General features: G+C 36.0%; 1 protein-coding gene across 3 annotated transcripts in view; it reads left to right on the forward strand.

Moving 5' to 3' along the window:
* LOC105333235 (A disintegrin and metalloproteinase with thrombospondin motifs 9) overlaps nt 1-22,927 on the forward strand; it is a 76,657-nt gene that overhangs the window by 42,198 nt on the left and 11,532 nt on the right. For all 3 annotated transcript variants that reach the window (XR_900916.4, XM_011436110.4, XM_011436111.4), the window contains 20 exons: nt 3,694-3,843; nt 4,224-4,365; nt 4,510-4,614; nt 6,902-7,044; nt 8,032-8,095; nt 8,903-9,017; nt 9,351-9,487; nt 9,647-9,776; nt 9,902-10,000; nt 10,198-10,364; nt 11,590-11,710; nt 12,029-12,164; nt 12,625-12,829; nt 13,233-13,397; nt 13,720-13,884; nt 16,535-16,834; nt 18,242-18,409; nt 19,312-19,551; nt 19,783-19,941; nt 20,241-20,420. Coding sequence is in view for 2 of the 3 variants with exons in the window: in XM_011436110.4 (XP_011434412.3) it covers nt 3,694-3,843; nt 4,224-4,365; nt 4,510-4,614; nt 6,902-7,044; nt 8,032-8,095; nt 8,903-9,017; nt 9,351-9,487; nt 9,647-9,776; nt 9,902-10,000; nt 10,198-10,364; nt 11,590-11,710; nt 12,029-12,164; nt 12,625-12,829; nt 13,233-13,397; nt 13,720-13,884; nt 16,535-16,834; nt 18,242-18,409; nt 19,312-19,551; nt 19,783-19,941; nt 20,241-20,420 (3,091 nt within the window). In the remaining variant the exon portion in view is untranslated. The remainder of the gene's footprint in view (nt 1-3,693; nt 3,844-4,223; nt 4,366-4,509; nt 4,615-6,901; nt 7,045-8,031; nt 8,096-8,902; nt 9,018-9,350; nt 9,488-9,646; nt 9,777-9,901; nt 10,001-10,197; nt 10,365-11,589; nt 11,711-12,028; nt 12,165-12,624; nt 12,830-13,232; nt 13,398-13,719; nt 13,885-16,534; nt 16,835-18,241; nt 18,410-19,311; nt 19,552-19,782; nt 19,942-20,240; nt 20,421-22,927) is intronic.

Below are 22,927 nucleotides of genomic sequence, written 5' to 3' on the forward strand. Positions count from 1 at the left end.
TTCTTTGTAACTTTTTTTTATTTCCTGTCAATTAATTAAGTGTGCTATTAGTGTCTTCATTGTGAGAGTGATTTTGACACATCATGCCTTAATGAAGTCTGAATAATTGTTATTCTGATACAGCCACTCCACAGAATAGAAGCCATCAATATCCTCCTGTTTATTTATACAACACCTTTGATATCTATAATTTATCGTATGAATATATTTTTCTTTCTATCCCTATCGAGATTTGATCTAAGTAAATGCTGACTGTGCATATTGATATGGTGGGTAGATGTTCATTGATAGAATACATAATTATGAATGGAGGTTGGGCATTGAATCGGCAGTGCACTCTTGATATGTATTCGTACTACTACTGTGTACTTCACTGTGACCTAAATATCATAGATGTGTGGTATCTTGGTGCACAGGTAAAAGATTGGTCATGTCTACTATAGGCCTGTGTGCTGTGTTGAAATAAAGGGTTATAGGGAGCTTCTTCTACCTGTTACAATTTCAACAGCAGGTCATTTTGTTACACAGGTGTGAATAGGCTGACCTAATTCACCATTTCCTGTCCGTATGACAGCAGTTGACCTATGCATGTAACCAGTTTTGGGGGACCGCTTTTGAGGTCATTTAGACAAGTGGGCTTTTTTAAGTGGATGACACTGCCAGCATCGGCTAATATTAATGCATTGAACTTTCATCTTCTGAAATGTGTGGCTAATAGACCAAATGGACTCGGTGTGATTCAGACTTCTCTCATACACACTGTGGTCCAGATTTAGGCGATACGTTAAAGGGATACCCAAGTTATCAGAGCAGTAGTTCCGGAACTCGAGGTCAAGTAATAGTCAAGGACCTGTACAATAGGTGTATGCACATTTCACCGTTCTTAGATTTCTCTTACACAAAGCTAACAGGGAACCTCATCTAGTTCTTCAGGTACTTGAGAGTTCATTAAAGTAGCCACTAATATACTTAGGCATTGGTAAGAGAGGAGTTCGTAAATCAGGATTCTGTGCTGGCGAAATTGTAGAAGCTCTAATTGAAAAGTGCTTGTCTGTGTCTGCCTATATAAAGAAAGTGGCAGTGTTATCAAAGAAAACATTAGGTATTTTGTTGCATTAAGTAATAAATTAGAGGCAGGAATTGAACCTTGGTGATTTAGGGTGAGGGGAGAAGGGTGCCTATTGCTGTTATAGTCAGGTTTAAAGTGTCTTCTTGTCTATTCAGAGACAGTCTGCAGTGTCTGTCGTTTAATCATTATCTTTCTTTTTTTTTTTTTTTTTTAGATCTAAAGATTCTATAAATGTTGGAAATGGTGTCTCTTGCTTATTTTTCTTATAAAACTGGAGAAAAAAATTGAAATAGCTAGGTTAAAGATGATAAAATGAGAAAAGAAACTGATCCCGGTTGCATAGAAACTTAAAATAAAAATGTTGGTACCTAATGACTTTTTATGCCAAGTAAAATCTTTCATATTATCAAAGAATATTAAGGATGCTGTTTCGATAATGATTTTAAAATTAATTTTACGGCAATTAATGCTGATAAGAAATGCTTGATTCCGTTTCAAATTCCCAGCACAACTTGTGTGATATGGAGCTTATCAGCATCTTAATGATTTAAGGGACAAATAATTCAGATAGATTGCAAAATATTGCACAGAAACCTGCAGGGAGATCTCAAAGTAACTTCCTGTATCCAATCCAGAGGGATAATTGTGTCAAACCCGAATTAAAAGCTCCCAAGTAATCTCCAAGACTTATCATTAAAGGCACCGATAGAAACTCCGATAGATAGAAATGACAAAAATTACAGCAATTTATGAAGAAGTGTTATTTGGTGTATAAAAACTTTATCATGATAGGGATTAAATTTAGAAGTCTGAATGGTTTTTATGAATCTAAAATAGACAGATTTTATATTTTCATTTACTGCCAATTTCTTATTTCTTTTCGATTGCAGCTAGAGTAGACATTTAAGATTTGGGAAATAAAAATTCATTGCATATTATGTCAAAGCAATAAAGAGTTGAAGAGGTTTAAATTAATTTATGTTTGAAATCTTTAAATAAAAGAAATAAACTGTCTGGGTGTCCTCCAATGAGTAAGAGAGAAAATTGAATTGATTTTTAGTGCAGAAAGATTAAGTCAGGAATTCAAAAACGGGTTGCAGAATCCTTGCTATATTTGTTTTCTTACTAAGTTAAGTATTTTCTCTTCATGTGAGCCCAAGTTCAACCTATGAAAGAGATTTTAATGGGTAATTGATAAACAGTTGTAGATTTAAGTTTGAAGCTCATTTCCTTCTGAAATGGTAATCTACAATGGATATGGAGAAGTTTGAAGAAGGGTAGAATCATGTCCGTTCATTAATTAACCCCCTCCCTCGACATCCACCTTGACTTGACTGTCTTTTGAGCATTTGCATGTTAAATGGAGATTGGACAAAATGCTTCATCATAGAGTGTGGTATTGTTTGGCAATTAAATGACCAGAATTTCAATTAACTTTGCAGCTGTAATTAAGATCCGCGAGGTGAGTGAGTACCTGTGTGAATGAAGTCAAAGATATGGCTGTCTGACTATGTGTTTGACAGGTTCAGGGGAATAGGAGCTGTTTTTACAACCCATCAACTTGTGAAGCCTCTCTGCTTTTTTATCTGAGCTAAAATCAGATCGTATCAAGAGATTTGAATGATTATTGCCAAATACTCACACAGTCATTGTTTGATGTCAAGTAGCAAACCGCCAGGGGGACCCTGACATTTTTAAAGTTATGAATATTGTTGTGTGTAAAAATATTCTTATTTTTTACGTGAGGTCACTCACTGACAATATCGGATGAGTACTTCAAAGAAAACAGCAGGTGCATGTATATATCATATCAGCATTCCCTATTGTGTTTCTGAAGTCTGTTTTGGGGGGTATGAATCTAGAAGTGCATGGTGGCATAGAAAGAAGTACATCTTGCTTGGGCTAAAGTGCAAATAAAAAGCATACATGTATACATAATAGCTCAAACTTTGATCACGTCTTAGAGTACTAAAATAATAAAATTTCTTATATAAGTTTACACAGAAACAATAAATAATCCAAGATAATATCTCGGCCAAATTTTAGGCTTTTTATAGCTTATTTCTAATGATAGACATTTTGAGAGAGGGGGGGGGATAAGAATTTTTTACTTTTGAATGGATGCTGAGTAAACATATTCAGACTTTGTGAATAATTTTAAGGATCCAAAGGTGATGGAAAGATATACATTTATTGTCTTTTCTCCACCGTTCGTGTCCATTTCATAAAGTTACAAGTCAGAGGTCTCTTTCATTATGAAAGGGATGGCATTCCTCGACCATGTATCAGCTGCTAATTAATGGAAGCATGCATCTCAATGACACTGAATCTTTGACCTGTTACATCAGGGTCATGAACACTTTTCACACATGGAATGACTGGGGGTGTGGGAGGACTGCACTAATTGTGATTATAAAAAGTACATGTAACTTTTTCACAAAGAGAGGCCTGACATGCAAATCAGTCACATATTAACCTGCCTGTCTCCATATAACTTGAGTATAAATTTGAATTTTATTCAAATTAAATAGACCGTATGGCTATTGTACTAATTTATCTAGAGGATTTAATGATCGAGATTTAATGATGTAGATGTATATAATTATGATGTACTTTCACTACAGGTTCAGCCTACCTCATGATGATGACAAAAGTTGTAAGAAGTTTCTGAAAGGCCCTTTCACTGACCACATTATGTCCCCCTCTCTGGATCACAAAACGAGCCCCTGGACCTGGTCTCACTGCAGCTCTGAACTCATCACTCGCTTCATTGAGTAAGTACTGTCAGGCAGTGCAGGCCTTTACCATCAAAGCTAGTACCTCCAGTGCCTTAATTATCATTTAGTCCGGCAACTTTCATGAAAATAAAAATTAAAAGAAAATTTATTGCAAAGTTCATAAATAGTATGACAAATAAATATGCTGAAATTTTTAAATGTATTTACATTTCTCTCTTCTGTTACAAAAGATACAATATATTTTAAAAGCTTTTTTTACAATTACATGTACAAAACTCCATACTACACTAAATATTTTTTTTCCTGTTACAAAAAATACAATTTTCATAAAAAATATTTCAGTTACAAAAATTTTCACATGTCTTTTGTTGTTTCAAAAGTTATGATATTTTGACATGCTTTGTTGTATGATGCAGTGCAGGTTCAGCGGAGTGTTTATTGGATCAGCCTGGCCGCAGGAGAGTGCGAGCAGAGAAGGGGGAGGCTGGAGAACTGTACAGGATTGACAAGCAGTGCGAACTGATGTTTGGACCAGACTTCAAGATTTGTCCCTACATGGTAATAATCGCCCAAGTCACTAGTCTAATAGACAGAGACTATTAAGACCTGTTATTTATCGATTAATTAAAGAATTTTGCATAATTAGTTGGAAAAAATCATAAAGAAACATGTATTGAAATATTTTTCTCTTGATTTCAATAGCAAGACTGTAAGCGACTGTGGTGTACAGATAGCAAGTCCAAATCCAAGTCCTGTCAAACTCTCCACATGCCCTGGGCAGATGGAACAATATGTGGAGCTCAAAAGGTTGGTCCCCTCCCTCTCCCCCCTCCCCCCCCCCTCTCTCTCTCTCTCTCTCTCTCTCTCTCTCTCTCTCAACTGGTTGCAATCACATGATCATACACATTGATTCATTAGTTAAGTTCTCCTATCCTCCTTTCTTATAAAATAAAATAAGGCATACTAATTTTTGCACGGAGGCAGATGTGTTTAAAGTTCTTTTGAAGTGCATGGTGTTCTTTATAGTAAAAGTGTACTTTATAAGAAAAAAGTTAATTTTTTGCATACAAGTAAAGCACACCAAAAAAATTAATCTGCCTGTAAAACCTACCATTACAAATGTTGGCAGCATGGACAAGATAACTGATTTGGGTGATATTTTTTTAAATTGTATATACATCATATTATCTGCAGTGAAGGAGGCACAAAGATGTGCTGAAAAGTGAAACCAGATTACTTTTATCAGAATTATGTGAAAAAAAATTAACACATGTTGTGGAAAAATAAACTGTTAAAGAAGTGGCTTTTTATCAAACTTGAATTCAGTACGTAAAGAATACCAGCAAAACACTTTTAATTTGTTGTTCTGGTGTTCTGAAATTGAATTGCCGGAATTGTTGATACAGATATTCAGGAGAACACAGGCTTTACAGAAGCGATTTTACAATTTGTATTCAAAAGTAGGCAACACTTAACAGTTACATTATTCTTCACAAATACAAATTTGCACTTAGTATCAAGGCACTGGAAGTTGTCTGATTCTTGAAGATTTCATATGTAAAATTTTATCATCAAGTGGAACTTTAAAGAAAACTTATTTTTGCAGAGAAGTGCAGCCAGCACCCTTTTAATCATACAATTTAACAGGATCACTCGAGGAGCATTAATAGATTTATTTGCAGAAATAATTTACAGACGATTACTGGTTGGCAGTATTCCTGATAATCTATTAAAATTTCATAATCTCTAGAATTGCCCCGTATTTTATAGACAGAGGTTTTGTGAGTTTATGTTTCCTCAAAAATAAAAGTGAACAGTGTCTCAATTTAAGAAGGCCAAGCTTTCAACAAACAGTAAAGTTTCTGCAGGTAGTTGGTAGATTGTATGATTATGAATTTACAGTTCCCTCGTGTTTATTTCCCCTTGATTTTTGAGCATAGTTCAAATACCCCACACAGCAGCAACATCGAAGAATCTTTACTGTATAGGAAGGTTTTATTGCTTGTTGCTTCATCATTATTAAAAATCTGATCAGCAACAGCACTATCCTATTTTTTATGTCCTGGAGAGTTCTGAAAAAGGAGACAAATTTGTCATCAGGGGAGGTAATTAAAAATTATCTTTTGAAAAAGTTCTTCAATAAATAACTGTGTTTCTAGTTTGAAACACTTGAGGGGAACAGATGTTTTTAAAAAAGGTGTTCCAGTGCTGCAGTTTGTTGTGTACATCATCTTAACAGATTCAAATCATCAGGAAGTTTTTCCTAAGCAGTATACAGTTATAAAGCTCATGACTTCAGTAATAAATTTTTATGAGCAAAACACTCTTCATTAAGATAAGGGGCCCTAATCTCGATAGTAACCTGCCTTTAATTGAGGTGTAGGAATCTCCAGGTGAGACAGGCCAGGGTGTTTTATGTTAAGTTGCAAATCGCCAGATTTTTCTGTGCAACCCCCTTTTTTATTTTACATCAGTATTCTATGAAAAACAAAACCTGTTCTGAAGGTGGGAAATGATTACTGACGTCAATAAAGAAAAAAATGTTAAGTCGGTGGAAGGGCGTAGGGAGGAAAAATGACCTTGATCTGATTAATTTGAGTCAAAAAGGTCATAGACAATCAAAAGTTGTATCAGTTGATTTATCATTTGCCCCTTGTTCTGGAAATTATTACTCATTTATATGAAATGAAAATCAGCTTTCCAAAAAGTTGCTTCAATGTGTTACAGATGTTTCCCAATAATCCTTCAGAAATGATACTTGTCTGATTGTGTTTTATAGTTTTGATTTTGATAATGAGCACATGGTTCCCAGACAGACTGCGCTGTAATGAGCAAATATAAAGTACAATATGATTAAGACCTTTAACAAGCTATCTCTATGAAGTACAATTTGAATTAGATATGTGTTTGAAGTCACAATTTTTTTGTAAAAGAGAAAGTACAATGTGAATTAGACATATAAGAAACTGTCTATATGAAGTCAAAATTTTTTGTACAGAAGAAAGTACAACATATTAAACAAACTATCAGTATCTCTATGTAGTCACAATTTTGAATGAAGAAGAATTGATGTAAAATGTTTGATTTTTTGCAGTGGTGCCAACATGGAGAGTGTGTACCAAAGTCTATCCGTAAACCTGTGGATGGGAGCTGGGGAGGGTGGCAGATGTACGGGGACTGTTCCAGGACCTGTGGGGGAGGTGTTCGAATGGCAATCCGCAAATGTAACAGTCCAGAGTAAGTAATTGTAACAGCCAAGAGTAAGTAAATGTAGTACCTAAGAGTGATTAATTGTAACAGCCCAGAGTAAGTAAATGTAACAACCCAGAGTAAGTAAATGTAACAATTCAGAGTAAGTTATTGTAACAGCCAAGAGTAAGTAAATGTAGTAGCTAAGAGTGGTTTATTGTAACAGCCCAGAGTAAGTAAATGTAACAACCCAGAGTAAGTAAATGTAACAATCCAGAGTAAGTAATTGTAACAGCCAAGAGTAAGTAAATGTAGTAGCTAAGAGTGATTTATTGTAACAGCCCAGAGTAAGTAAATGTAACAACCCAGAGTAAGTAAATGTAACAATCCAGAGTAAGTAATTGTAACAGCCAAGAGTAAGTAAATGTAGTAGCTAAGAGTGATTTATTGTAACAGCCCAGAGTAAGTAAATGTAACAACCCAGAGTAAGTAAATGTAACAATCCAGAGTAAGTAAATGTAACAGCCAAGAGTAAGTAAATGTAACAACTCAGAGTAAGTAAATGTAACAGCTAAGAATAAGGTAATGTAACAGCCCAGAGTAACTAAATGTAACAGCCCAAGGTAAGTAAATGTAACAACCAGGAGTAGGTAAGTGCAACAGCTTAGGGTTAGTCTTTAATATGCGAAGACTCACTCTTTGACAGCAGTTTTATACGAAGAAACAACAGAAATTTAAAATGAGTCAAAAAAAGCTTTATCAGAATTTCAGATCTGATTTTGCAAAACATAAATTTATTGAAGTACAAATATCCAAAGACTCATCAACTCTTCAGCCTTAACTTGGTACCTTGATTCTTGAATAGTGTAGTGCACCAAATCAATGCATGCAATAAGTCACGTCGTGCAAGGTGTATACCTGCAGAGACGGATGAGCAATAGAGGTTGTAAAACTTGTAGGAGAGAAGTAAATGGAATATTTCGGTGCTGCATTTTCTTGTAATGTCTTGTACTTTTCAATGTTCTGTCATTGCAGGCCAGCCAATGGAGGATTGTACTGTACCGGGCGCAGAACCAGATACAAATCCTGTAACAACAAGGTGAGGTCAGGTTATGGATCTCCAAAACTCTTTTTCTTGCCTTTTCCCAATAGATAAAATGCAAGTTTTATGTTGCTTTAATGACTTGGAAGTGCACAGGAGTCAACGACCTGACAACAATAACTTGTTTGTTAATGATCTCCCATGATGCACTGCAACAAAACCTACAACCTCCCAGCAGGCTCTCTGTGAAGTTGACAATTATGTATAATGAGACAAGTAACAGAATTTAGGTAGAAGGAAGTTAGTTTTTAACCTCTCAAGATGAGGGATACATGATTGAATCTGCAACTAAGTATTTTGTAAGGGTTGCTCCCTAGTTGATTGTTATCTAATTAATCATAAGGTGATAACAAAGAGATGTGAATAAGCCAAACACCCTAGTTAACACAAAACAGGTGTTTATACCAAGAATAAAGCTACTGTTTTGAGTGATAGAAGCAAATGAGGAGACTGTGTGAATAATGAAATCTGCCCACTAAGTCCAAGAGGTGAACAGGTTCAAAGTCGTTCATCTCTTCACATAAATAAACATCAATTATTGTGGTCCCAGGAAGTTCCGCCATATTGGCAGGGTTTTTCCTTGTTTACGAGAGCGGGGATCCTTGGGAGTTGAATAACCTGAGAAACAAGGCTTCATTTTTTATATTTTTTTTTTCAATTTTTTTTCTGTTCACAGGTCTTAATGTTTGTTAATATTATTTTATTGTTTATAGTCAGATAAACAAGACTCTTGGATGTTGTTAAGACTTCAGTATTGCATGGCCTTGGTATTTTTGTTTAGTCGGTATATTTTATCTTTTGCAGCCGTGTGATCCAGGCACCAAAGATTTTCGCGAGATTCAGTGCTCGGTGTTTGACAACAACCTGAAGCTGCAAGGGCTCCCCTCCAACGTGCGCTGGGTCCCCAAGTATGCTGGAAGTACGTTAGATTCAAACATGCATTGTTGACATGAGCACTTTCCAATCTATACCTCACTCATAAATCTGATCAAAGTATACAATTAATAAAAATAAATGCTCATTATTTATTGTTAAGTGAGATTCTTCACTGCTAAAATGAAATGGTTTGAATATCTTTGACTCCTTCTAAAAGTGATCAAGATTGCTTATATAGTTGTGTATACATTTGTAATTCCATTTAAATATGTGGTATATGTATTTGTATACTATGTTGTTTATAGGCTATTTCTTTTTGAAAATTTTGCATATTGGCTATTCGTTTATGTTGTATATTGTCTATTTTCATTTGTAGTTCGTATAAAGGATGCCTGTAAACTGTACTGCCGAGCCTCCTCTAGCTCCGCCTACTACCTACTGAAAGACAAAGTCGTGGACGGAACTAAGTGCGGACCTGATACATTTGACATGTGTGTGAATGGCATCTGCCAGGTAAAAATAAGATCATCTGGGTAACCTTTATTGATTAATATAGAGATTGTTCTATTGTAACCATCTTGAACATGTAATTTGCACTCAATTTCATATGCATGGTGCATCAAAAATGCACTGGAGGTAATAAAGATGATAAACTTGAGATGTGATTTACAGAAAGCTGGCTGTGATAACAAACTGGGTTCTGAGTTGGTGGTGGATCGATGTGGAATTTGTGGAGGAGACAACTCCACATGTCGCATGGAGCGAGTTTACAACCGATTCAACCTTGTCAATTTAACTTATGGTGAGCTTCCTTCTCTCCTACCTCCAAAATTGTATGTTTTTCAGTAAACAATAAAAGGACAATAACATATTATTGTATTTCTCTTGTTGAAGGGTATTTTGTGAATCTGTTTTTATTCTCTATAGGGTACAACTATGTTCATACCATTCCAAATGGAGCAAGAGACATTCTGATCAAGCAGCACGGAGTAGTATCAGGGCTGGATGAGGACGGCAATTATCTAGGTGCATTGATATAGGCGTTTCTGTAGATTTTATCAAGCAAAGACGAGCTCGAATGAACTCAAGATTTTTGAAAAATAGAGATGATAAGCTCCTCTGTTAATAGAGGTAGACAAAGAGTTCTGTATATTTTAGAGTTTTTTAATGTTTTATTTTTGAAAGAATTTGTCAATAAATATCTTTTTAATGATTCTTTTTAGCACTAAAGAATGAGAGTCAGTATTTCATTTTGAACGGGAACAAAACCATCAACGTGGCCAAAACCAGGATCCGGGTGGCAGGTGCTTGGATCGAGTACAGTGGCTCGGGCGCTCTGATGGAGACCATCAATGCCACTGGACCAATACAAGAAAGCATCTCACTGTGGGTGAGTGGCTCACTAGCCTAGACTTAATGCAGCCAGTTTAAGTCATGGGACCTGTTAAACCCCTTTTGGTCATTCCAATGGTTTTGCATTCTTTTGCAGCTGGAATTCTTTCTTGGTGCAACCTTTTTTGATACTGGTAATAAAAGAAATGAGTTATGTTCCTTTTTTGCTAAGAGACATTTTTCAACACAAATCTTTCTCTCCTGAGGGTAATCAAGTACCAATATTTTTATATTAGAAGCAAATGTTCAATGTACTTAATGTTGGTAGGGCACCAAGTTGTATTTTGATTGTATCAAATATTGATATTCTTTTGAGCTCTTTTAAGTAAAGCACTTACAAAGTAAAGATCCCTCTGATGAATTAACTCCTAGGATTCTTAAGCTTGCTAAGTTTTTTTTTCTGAGCCCCCCAAAATTCATGTAGAACACCCAAGACCTTTAATCTGGTTATTGTAATGCCAGTTTTATGGCTTAATCTAGTTTTTTCCAGATAATTGGTGGATTAAGAGATACAGGGAACATTGATCATCAGTGATAATCTGTCTCAATTCTTGAGGCGGTTTCTGAGAGTTTTTGCATGCAGCGTTGCCTCTGCTGACCCACTGTATGTCTATATATACTGATGAGCCTTCCCTTCCTAGTAAACACTCGGTTGATCATGTAGCCCCTTTTGTTTACATCAATCACCCCCCTGCTTTCTATCATGGAGTCTGGGTCAGGAGGTCTCTCATGTATCCAAAACTTAAACAAATCAAGCCTCTTCTCCGTCATTGTAACATATTGTTTTCTGTCAGAAATAACAATTGTTCCGGGGTGTTTTCCTCTGTTCCGCTGTCGAAATGTTCTTGTTTTCTAATTTTTCATGATTTTTGCTTTATTCCTTAATGAAGGAAAAAAAAATTTGCATTGTATTTTAAGATCTCAAGAAGATGATTTGTGTCTGTACACTTGTGCAGCTGCTTGCTCAGATCTTAAATTTGCTCAAGTATAAGTACCTGGTTCATTGCTTATTGTGTGATAATCAATTTACAGGATTGAAAAACAGATTATATTAATAATGTTAGATAAAGAGTGTGACCTTCCTTTGATGCATCAGCAATTTTTCAAAAAACATTGTTACGCTATGCACTTATATACACATATTACCTCTGATTTTAGATTGATATGAGATGAGTTGTAAAGATAGAAGAACATTACTGTATGTTGTGATTTTTTGGTTGCAGGTCTTGTCCGTTGCAGAGTTATTCCCCCCTAACATTGAGTACAGCTATGTCCTGAATGTGGAGTCGCGGTTTGTGTGGAGTGGGGAAGGACCATGGGGGCCATGTAACAGCACATGTCAAGGTCAAATAACACCTATCTATGACCTTACGCAATGTTACTAGATATAGTACTTAACTGCAGTCATTTTTTTCACAAAAGTTTATCATTATGTTTTAACATGTGTGGTTGGTTAATTTTATTTATTTGAGGAATTAGCACTATTTCCTGTAAAATTGAAACATTTAAAGTTGTGGTTTTATAATTATTTCAAATGATTTACTTTGCATTTGACACGACATTAGATTAAACTGTAAGACTTTAAATTTAACTCTAAGAATATTGTGCATTTTTTATTAAGTGAAGGAGATTGATGGTTGATTTATTTTCCTGTATATATAGGTTACACACAGCAGTCCGTTGTGTGTGTCAGTGATGATGAGGAACGAATAATTGTCTCCGACAAAAAGTGTGAGCATTTCCTGATTACCAGACCAATACCGAGGATCAAGCGATGCAACTTGGGATGTACTCTCAGGTAAAGTTGTTTATACACTCAAGTAAAAATTGAGTACACTTGTGTAAAAGTTTGAGTACATTCAGGTTAAAACATGAGTACACTCAGCTAGTGTATTGAGTTAGTACAATCAAAAAATAGGTTTCAGACTTTGTGAACTCAGACTGTATTTTGGGTTTTTACACAAGAATTGTGGTGGCAGATTAAGTTGACCATGTTTATGTTATGTAGACAAATTGATACAGAAGGATCATGCTCTTGGAAAGCAACATGTAAATATAAAGATGCTCAGGCAGCCTTTATTTACATGAAAAACTTGCACTCAATTCTTTATTGAATAGTTACATAATCTAAAAATGTAAATTGGCACAGAATGCATTGTTTTGAAAGAAATCCACTACATAATATAACAATTTTTTGGCAATTAGGTGACCGAATATTAGAGGGATCTTGGCAATAACTTTGATGTTTCTTTTTCAAGGTGGGAGTCAGAAAGACATGAATGTTCTGCCAGGTGTGGCGAGGGTGTGGCCAAACAGACGGTCAAATGTGTGAAAAAGACAGGATGGAAGGAGGAAAGCGTCTCAGAGGACCAGTGTAGGGGGGTGGGGCACCGCCCAGGGGACCTTGTCATGTGTACAGGGGAGTGCAATCCCACACAGTGGCAGTATACTGAGTGGTCAAGGGTGAGAATTTAGCAATGTTTTCACCAGGTTATGAACTCTGGTAGAATGTAAGAAATTTGCGGATCATCTGCTTGTATAATCACACATAGAGAAAATTAGATTTCTATCCAACATGTTTCCTGTCATAAAAGATATCGCTTAACTTTTATTATGAATATAGATTATAGAATAAACATATCTACTACCTTTTCGGTTCTATATCATAGGTATTGCATGATAACTAGGTTGGAAAGAATCAATTTCAGATGCATTGACCTTTTATCAGCAGTGCCAGTGATACGATACATGTAGTTCGTAAAGAGCAAACTAATTGTAGACCAGAGATACAAAGCTAACTCTGTAAATAGCTGATAAAGTCATAATAAAAAGGTGCCAATGACTTCATGTTCTTTTTTTGTTGCAGTGCACCAAGTCTTGTGGCGGGGGCTTTCAGGAGAGGGTTGGGCAGTGTATGGACTACAGACAGAACGAACTCCCGGACTCCGAGTGTGACAACACCGGCAAAGTGATGATCAGGAAATGTAACGAACAGCCCTGTCCGGAGTGGCACGCTAGTGTCTGGAATGGGGTACGGATATCTACAGCAAAATATCTCAAAAATAATCATATAATTAATTAATATTTTTAATAATAATTATACAATCATTTTTTTTCCAATCAGTACATAATCTTGATATCACATTTGCAATTAAAATGCTCTTTTGGGGTAATTATATACTAATAGATTTTATCAACAACAAAATTGAATAATAGATATGACTTTCAGAGAAAATAAAATTGCAATTACTTTTTAATAAAAATGCATGACCAAGTGTAATTTAGATTAAAAATTTGTGTGCTTGAAGACTTGATAAGCGCTATATCTTAATTGTGCAATGTTAATTTTTTAGTGCTCACACACTTGTGGGACAGGCATTCGACACAGAAAGATAAACTGTTACCAAGGCAAAACCAAAGTCCCAGAGAAAGAGTGTGACCGAAGCAGTCGTCCCTCCAACATGGAAGTGTGTAACCAGGGGCCCTGTCCCATCTGGCACACCTCTGGCTGGGAGAGGGTAGGTATCCTTAGGGGCAGGGTAGGGGAAAGAGAAGGGGGATTGTGGGGTTATAATGGATGTGTAAAGGTCAATTTAACCAGTTCAAACTCTAGCAACAGATAGCTCTGTGTGTAGAGCACCTGAGTAGAGAAAATTAAGAAGGCCCAGATTCAAATCCTGGTCTAGTCTTTCTCCAGACTCATTTTAATGTATTAGAGCATGCTTAGCTTAATGAAAATCCCAAGATTTATGCATTGATGAAGGCCTCATTAATGAGCTGATTAAGGTCTATGATATTAGGCTGATAACATGTTATAGTTTGGTGTAGGGTGCCAGTGTTTACAAGTGGATGTGTTTTGTAAGACGCTCACCTTTGTAAAGGCATAAAATGTTTTTCTACACTAATGGAAAGTTTATTTGTAAAAGACACATAATGTATATACTGTTCTGTTTACAAACATTGAAAGATACTATGGTTGTAAATGTAATAGGATACCAAAACTTCTATATTAACTGCCTTTGATTGCACACATTTTCCAAGCAATATATTGTTTGAGATATTTGCCAATGACACAATATAGAGACTTTTTTCAGTCTTTAGCAAGACAAGTTTATTTGTATAAGATAAAGTGAATACAGTCTGGAGCTGATACCAAGAGTGATTGAAGTAAATTCTGACAAGTTTCCCTATTACATTTCACATCTATTTACACGAATAGATATGTTTGAGCAGATTAAGCAAAAGAAAAATAGATTTTGATTTGAATAAATCAAAGCAATAATAAGATACAGATAATTGTTTTATCGTTGGATTGGTGCCTTATACCTTTATGTTAAACCTGAGTATCCAGCAACTTTGAGGCCTTTGATCCAATCGGACATGCAAGTGACCACTCTCTTTGAGAGCTACTCACAGGGTTGATGAAATACCCAGATTATTGTCAATTCCCTCAGCTGATCGGTAGCTGATTAGGTTCATTTAGGTTATCAGTCAGTGAGAAGCTGTGGTGTGATGGATTATCTGCCCCTGATCTTTCAGATTATCTGTCATGTATTAGATTAGACAGCTTAATTCTCCTTCCTGGCTCCAGATAATCCATAAGTCGCTCTCCTAGCTATGTCTGAGGCTCTGCTACTGCAGTAAAAGATCATGTGAGTGTAGCCTCTCATTAGGATTAAGGTCAGTGATAGACCTGGAGTTAACCCCCCTTGTTCAATACTTGACGGATTATTGATGAGTAGAAATGATTGAAGTGACAAGCAGTAAAAGCATCTAGCTATCTATCTTCAATAAAACAAAAGCTGCTAGTTTGATGCTCGTTGAAGGCGGAGCTAAGGGCTTCAAACGAAGATTGCTTGTAATGTAATTACTTCTTAAATTACAATTACGTGGATACAATTCCATTGTTTTATTTTGCAAAGATCTTGTTGAAATGTCAGTGTGACAGTAGAGTTCATGGCTGCTTTTAACAGTGCATTTATACAGCTTGTATATATATAACCAGATGAGTACAATTTTTATTGTTGCATTATGCAAAGTCCTTGTTGAAATATCAAATTCAAACTGAAATATTTGTTGAAGAAATGAGAAAATAAGTTTGATTTATATAGAGACATTTAAATCCTTAATGAAAACAATACTTCAGAAGTTAACATACCTCTGCTAATTATACAGAAAAGATTAGAGCTTTTGAAATTCTGGAAATTAAGGAGAACTTTAATTAAAGCTCTGGTCCACTTTTGTTTAATTAGAATGTATCAAGTGGGTGAGGAGCCGATTGAATGAAAATACATTCACCATGACGAGAGTACTTTTATTTTTATCCCATGGTAAACATCAGGCCATGGAAACTTGATTAGACTTAATCTCACTGTCAAGACCGGGCCATTATTTTGGGTGTTATACATTTTTGAGTAGGGGGTGAAAAGGCCAGGGGTAGGTCAAAAAAGTCGTCAGGAAATATTTTTAATCAAGTCAAACATTAGTGGCCATGATTTTTCCACGTATTTAGAGAGGGAGGGGAAGACGCTGGGATATAAGTGAGTGAGAATTGATGTGACGTGATAAGGAAAGGGAGACAGGGTGATAGGACATTTATAGACATACAGGGTCACCGAAGGTCGCCGAGGGGATCCTCTACAGAATTTAATAACCTTGATGTTTTATCTCTGTAAGCTTCATTGAGATTCATGAGTAGATAATAGACCCTCCCCCATTCATAAGGATCCTGTAAACCATTCTAGGTAACAACTAAGGCTTTAAAAAAGGGATGTTTTATGAGGGACCGTGCAAACGCCCTGTCACCTCAATGTGTCGGAGAGACAGTGGCGAGGATTATTTCATCAATTTTGTTTCAGTTTCAAGTGATGCAGTAGCTACTACTTATTGTTTATCAGTTATGTTATCTAGATAAAAAAATAATGTGAAATATAATATCAGTGATAAGGATCGGAATGCTGTATTCCCTTTTAATATTGAAAATAATATTTTAATCTTATTAAAAGGGCAAATATTACCAAATATTTAATGTGTTAGCATGTAAGAAGATGTTTTAAAAGGAACGGTCCAATAATTTTGTGAAGAATGTGTTATTTACGGGTCTTTGGATAGGGCCTCTGTATTTTGTACATGATGAGATCGCTGACTCTTGAGCTCTTTTGGTTTCAGTGTTCAGTCAGCTGTGGACATGGAGTCTCTGTCCGTAATGTCCAATGCCGAAGCACAGATGGCCAGATTCTACGTGGGGGGACATGTGACCCCTCCAGCCGGCCGTACGACACCAGAAAATGTTACATGGGACCTTGCCCACTGATGCCTCCCAGGGTGGCAGCGGCGTTCGATGTAAAAAAGACCACCACTACCACTACCAGTACCACTCCTACCACTACCACTGAAAGGCCAACCACCACCACCACCACTGCAGCAAATCACAACACAGTCAGGTGGAGAATCAGCGATTGGTCTCAGGCAAGTTTCTGCTTGAAATTGCACTTGGGAGAAGTGCAAAAGTTTTTCGCTCATATCAGAGCTCAAGCGATCTGCCTAATGCATGAACTTGATAAAATGAACAATCACAAAATGTGTAAATTGGCATCAGGTTTTGTGAGGTTCAAAGAAATTTTGAGAGATTAAGACATCAGTAAGTTGTTTTTTAATGCTTTTTAAAACTGGAAACTGTTTGCTGATTTTTATTCTATCAAATTTAATTGTCAGTTCAACAGAGCACCTTTTTGACCTTGATGGAGTTTGGATTTTTTGGGGGGAGGGAAGTAAGGCTAGTACCAGTCAAATATGATGAGTCGGCTGTTATTCAGAATGTGTCAGTTCATTACGCTAATCCAACAGGGATAATCTGTTTTTTGTCTAAGATCTTTTTATGTTCATTTTCCCTCCCTTTTTTATCTAGCCAAGATTTGAGTTCTCAATGATTCTCTAATAGCCAATAATGATAATAAACAGGTTGCTGTATCAAATCCACTGCGTGCATGTCTCAATCCAGAACATTAAGAGAAGTACGTCTGTAGAGAGTTTTAAAGAAAATGGGTTTTCATGGTAGCATGCTTAACGGATGGTCTTATTTTAAAACTGCAGAATATCCAGTCTTCGATCAAATCTTAAATTACTTAAATTACAATTGAGTGTTATTTTAAAACTCAAGGCCAACTTTTTAAATTAAGGTTTTTTTAAATAGATTCCTAATTTGTTAGCTTTGATTAAGACTAGGAAAGGAACCAGAGCAGACAGCCAAGAAAATTGTCATAATTCCAACATTGTATGAGAGATCAGACAAGACTCTCATTAAAAGTCTGCATCTCACATGCGTTTTGTTAATTGGAATTTAACAAGGTAAAGAGTAAAGTGATCTACTGCCTCAGACAAGCTTATCCTGGTAGGAAATCTTGCCAGCTTGTAAAGATGGTATTAAGATAACATGAGAAGCGATATTAATTACTCAAAGTCCACATGTTTAACAGCATAGGGCATCTGTGTGGTCTAATACACTGAAGGCAGCTAGAGGGTCAGCTGAGGACACAGATCCAATCAGCCATGTAACATTATAAATAGTTTATAGTTAGACTGAAAAGCAACAGATACTGTCGATTCCAAATCAAATGCAAGGAATATCTGTGTAAAATTGCAAGAAAACTTACCCCTCGTGGATTTTTAAAAAAAAATCTTGTTTTACTATTTCTGATATTTGTAAAGTACATGATATTGTAACATAGAAATTTTTATATTCTCGTGATTTGACACAAAATGGTGGAATTGAGATATTAAGTACTTGCGTAAATTGATACAATTTATAATAACTACAGAATAAATGGGTCTGAACAGAACTTGATATTGAGTCTGGAGCTCTCTTTGTGATTGCAGTGTTCCGTGACATGCGGAGAGGGACGGCGGAACCGCTTTGTGCGATGTGAAGACGCCCAAGGCTACGTCCGAAGCCCAGCCCTGTGTGCTTACATGGACCGACCGGTCAGTTCCCAGGTCTGCACGGAGAGACCCTGTGGGTACTGGAGATCTGGACCCTGGGGACAGGTAAATATGGGACCATTCTCGCTTTAGTTTTCAGTGTGAAAGGTATCAAAGGTTACCGTATGCATTCTGAACATTACAGATTAAAAATAGGACTTGTCTTGTACACCTGTATTTTTAAGTGTCAGAGCTATTATATACTCATAGATCTAACTTGTATACTTAGCTTAGACCAAGACACAAAAATATAGTTATCAGGTTTGATTGCTTGATATGAATAGGGGTGAGAAGATTTGCACTTTATACACATTCCTCAGCTGTGAGGGCACATTTAAGTGAAGGGTTGAAGGATTCCCCCATAACTATGACGTGACATTGTATGCTATAAGAATTGACAGCTCCACAGCGAAGAAAGCATCTATCTGTATTCTGGATCTCCACTGCAGCAGAAACACAGCTCAAGCTTTGACAGCCAAGCAGATTTTAATGCTGAAAGAGCCTGTTAACAGTGATATTAACTGGCTTGATGTGACACTATATGCTTTTAAAATCCACGTTTTGAGTTGCAGCCTTCAGTTTAAGGGGAGATAATCCATAGATGATTTATGAATATAGGAACCTTTCTTGGTTAGAAACGGAAGTTTTTAGACTGAAAAGCATGGGAGAGGGGCAAGAATTTGTAAAATTAATTATTGTTTTCAAATACTTGCTGTGTACTTTAAGTTTGACATCTTGAGAGAAAAATGGTTTGCTTTTCAATGATCTGTGTTGATATATATGATAAATGGCCATTGATACTATGACACATTCTCTCCCATCCACCTATCCTTATGGTTTGAAGTTAAAATGGTTTTGCCCAATGTATCATAGCATGCATTACCTTTTGAAATTTTAACATGATTGAAGATTGTTGAAGTGTAATTTATATACCATGTCTAATTTACTTGTGTTTTGTACTGTTACAGTGCAGTGTTAGCTGTGGGGAGGGGGAGATAGTCCGACAGGTCATATGTTTCAACTACAACCATCAGCGGACCTCAGACCACCAGTGTAACGCCGCCATCCGACCAGACACCACCAGAAACTGTAAGGCTGCCGCTGACTGTCCTGTTGAGACCAGTGTTAACTCCAATGTCATGAATAAGAGTAATTCAGCGTCAGAATCGAGCCCCTCTAGTGACTGGAGGACCGGTCCATGGACAAAGGTACTGACAGTACAATTGGTTCATTGATGTATGAGATAAATTAAAAACTGGTATTCATATAAATTTTAATATATGAGATAAAAGATAGGAAGTGAATGATATGCTGGTTGTGATCTGTAATGTTATATTCAGTAAATCATACAACAAAGTTATTTCCGAAAAAGGAAAACTGAAACAATTAAATGAAACGAGTTTCAATGCTGGTTAAATTAATCCTTTCTTTTGTCTCAGTGTTCTGCATCCTGTGATTCGGGTTGGCAGAGACGACTGGTTGTGTGCCTGTCAAACAACGAACACAGCGAGCGATGTGATGTCAGCCTCAAGCCCAAAGAGACGCAGCAGTGTAATATGCCGCAATGCCCTTCCTGGACCACTGGACTTTGGTCTCAGGTCAGTCCTTTACACCCCTCACACACATCGGGCCCCAAGACAATTAAAGGAGAGCAGACTTAATTCAACTTCAAATTACTTTCAATGGTTTTATGGAATTTTTGTTTTGTATTTGTACGGTTAAATATTCATCAAAAGGGTAACCTTTTATTATTATCAATACGTGGAAGTCAAAAAATCAAAGATATAACATTTTTCAGGACTTGAGTCTGTTCTCAGTTTATGGTGTCAGAACAATGTGTCCCATTCTGTTTGATATTGAAAGGGTAGCATTAACAATTTGTTCCTGTATGTTTTAGTGTTCAGTGACTTGTGGAGGGGATGGAGTACAAAGTCGTAGAGTTACGTGTGAACAAGGCAACACCCGGATTCTCCAAGACTCCATGTGTAACAGCACTCAGCGTCCAATCGTACGCCAAGCCTGCAATAACGGCCCATGCAAGACAAAACGTCGTTGGAAGGTGGACCCTTGGCAATCGGTAAGACGCAATAGATGGTATGACAGATATTATAAAATGTTGCGAGATAGACAGTATTTAGAACAGTTACGAATCCGAAACCAGCTGCGAAATCGAAACCAGGTGAGGAATCGAAACCAGGTGAGGAATCAAAACCAGCAGGGCTTCGACCGAAGAAAATACTGGTCAGACTTTTATAGACAACAACAAAGGAGACGGAGATTTTAATTATTAGAATTTCATAGGTTTATAGTATCCTTGATACAAGATAATAGTCAAACTTTTTTATCCCAAATTATGTGACATTCAAATGAAAATTGGTATAATTGGAAAGATAATTAGTTTATTTATCATTATTAAAGAGGCATAAAATGTCATTATTTTGAGATAACAGAGTTTGAACAAAATGAAGTATTTAATATTTTAATACATGTTTACTTCATAAGAACCAAGATCACTGGCTATTGAAGGACTGAATTGTTGAGATACAGAGAGAGATTCAACATTATTTTTTTAGATACAAATATATATAGTTTATAAGTTATAATAATTCTTTAATGGATTGTGTTTACCGCATTCTTTTTGTATTTGAATATCCTTTGATTTTGGACTAGGAGAAACTGTTAGATTTAAGTGTTGTTGTTGTATACTTGTAGATTTTTGGATTGTAGGCATTCACAGTATGCCATGATAGCTTTAACTTGTAAAATTATTATTTTTCTATGCAATCTTTTCTCATTGGATTTTTTTCTTTAATGATTCTTCGATGTCTACCTCATGTTTTGCTGTTTATTTTTCCATTGCCATGTAACATACCATATATTTTTTATGAAACATCAGCAAACCTCCTAGTATGTTTACTCAGTAGACTTGTAAATATGTCAGAGATGTTTTTCATAGTTTGAGTGCATATAACTTTGTAATTTACGCATTACAAAATTGCTGAAATACCTCCCACAGGAAGAAAATGTAATAATTTACGAATGTACCAGATAGTTTGTGGGGCAGTGTTAATTAAATTGTTGATTATGATGTAAGGAACCACCGCATGATGAAAAGCAAAGTGACGCAGATTCTGTAAAGAAGAATTGAAATGCTCCTTAGTGATCTAAGCCAGTAATAAACAATGTTTGAAGAACTCCCGCACCAAGCAATATTAACAATTACAGCCTGTCAGAATTATAAGTGTAATTGTTATTGCCCTTGATTGCGTGTTTTATGACCTAGTTTATAATTGTTTTCAGGTTTGTTATTCTGTTACTTTTTTTTTCACTTAACAATTTGTAAGGAAATCTTGAAGAATTCTTTTACTCTCTACAATTTGTACGATATTTTGTAAGGCTGCCAACTAGGGCAGCTCCGTAGAATTTTTTATTGACGAATTTCCAAGTCTGCCCTGGGTGTCTTGTTGCCATATGAAAGTAAAACTGCTCACCGCAATTTATGACCTTTTAATATCGGTTGGTGATCCACCCAGTCCAGACAGATTTACCTCCCTTTACAGCCCTTTTTGATTGTCAGTCTGTGGCATTTATCTGACATTTCTGATCTTTTTGTACATTAAGGTGCAACCCTAACATATTGCACACCATGTTTTTTTGTTTTTTTTGCACAAAACCATTGCGTTTAAATGAATACAGATTGTAATAATGTAAGTAAAGAGTTAGTTAAAGAAATCATGGATTTATTAGGCCTCCCATTTTTTAATCAAATCCGTTAGATTAACAGAACAAGCAAGTTACCTGTTTTGTTTCACATTGCAAGGACAACCATTGAAAAAACGTAAGAAATTTCTTAATTGATATTCTATTTCTCCCTTTTGAAAAAAACTTGGACAGAATTGCAAAAAACATTGCTTCATTAGGCTATGCTGATCTGGTGAATTTTTCTGCTGAGCATCCACCTGTTGGAATCACTATGTGCAGGCTGAACCAGTAAAGGAAGAACCTTGACTTTGTATCACATTTTTGAAATGATCAGACAATCACTGTTTACATAATCAGTGGGTGGTAAATTCAACAGCCTCCACTGCAGTGTATATACCAGCCAAACAGCAGCCTTGCCTCTACTGGAACACAACTTGTTTTTCTGTTCTGTTCAGATCCTTTCCTTCTGAATGGGTTTAATGAGACATGATAAATAAAGTTAAGTTATTAACACCCAAACAAATATTGGAATCAAAACCGGACATAATTATCTAAATAATGGCTAAATATTGAACTTTTTTGGTTTTTCATCCTAGAAACCTTTTTGTACTTGACGATGTACTTTACAATACATCAAGGAAAGGACATTACAATCACTAGGACATTTAAGCTTAGACTAATAATTTAAGAGAGATGAATAATGGATCAGCCTTGGGTTGTCTTTCTTCACCACATAAAATTTTACCCATCAAAACTAATTCTAAACAAATTCTTATCCTATATGTACCGGTATTAGTGAAAGAAGGCACATATGGTGTAACAATTTTAATAATCATGGAATAAGTTCTTATCAATCATCAATCATTTATCTCTGTAAAAGTT

This window comes from Magallana gigas, chromosome 4 (assembly GCF_963853765.1).
Source record: "Magallana gigas chromosome 4, xbMagGiga1.1, whole genome shotgun sequence".
In the NCBI taxonomy this organism is placed as follows: domain Eukaryota; kingdom Metazoa; phylum Mollusca; class Bivalvia; order Ostreida; family Ostreidae; genus Magallana; species Magallana gigas.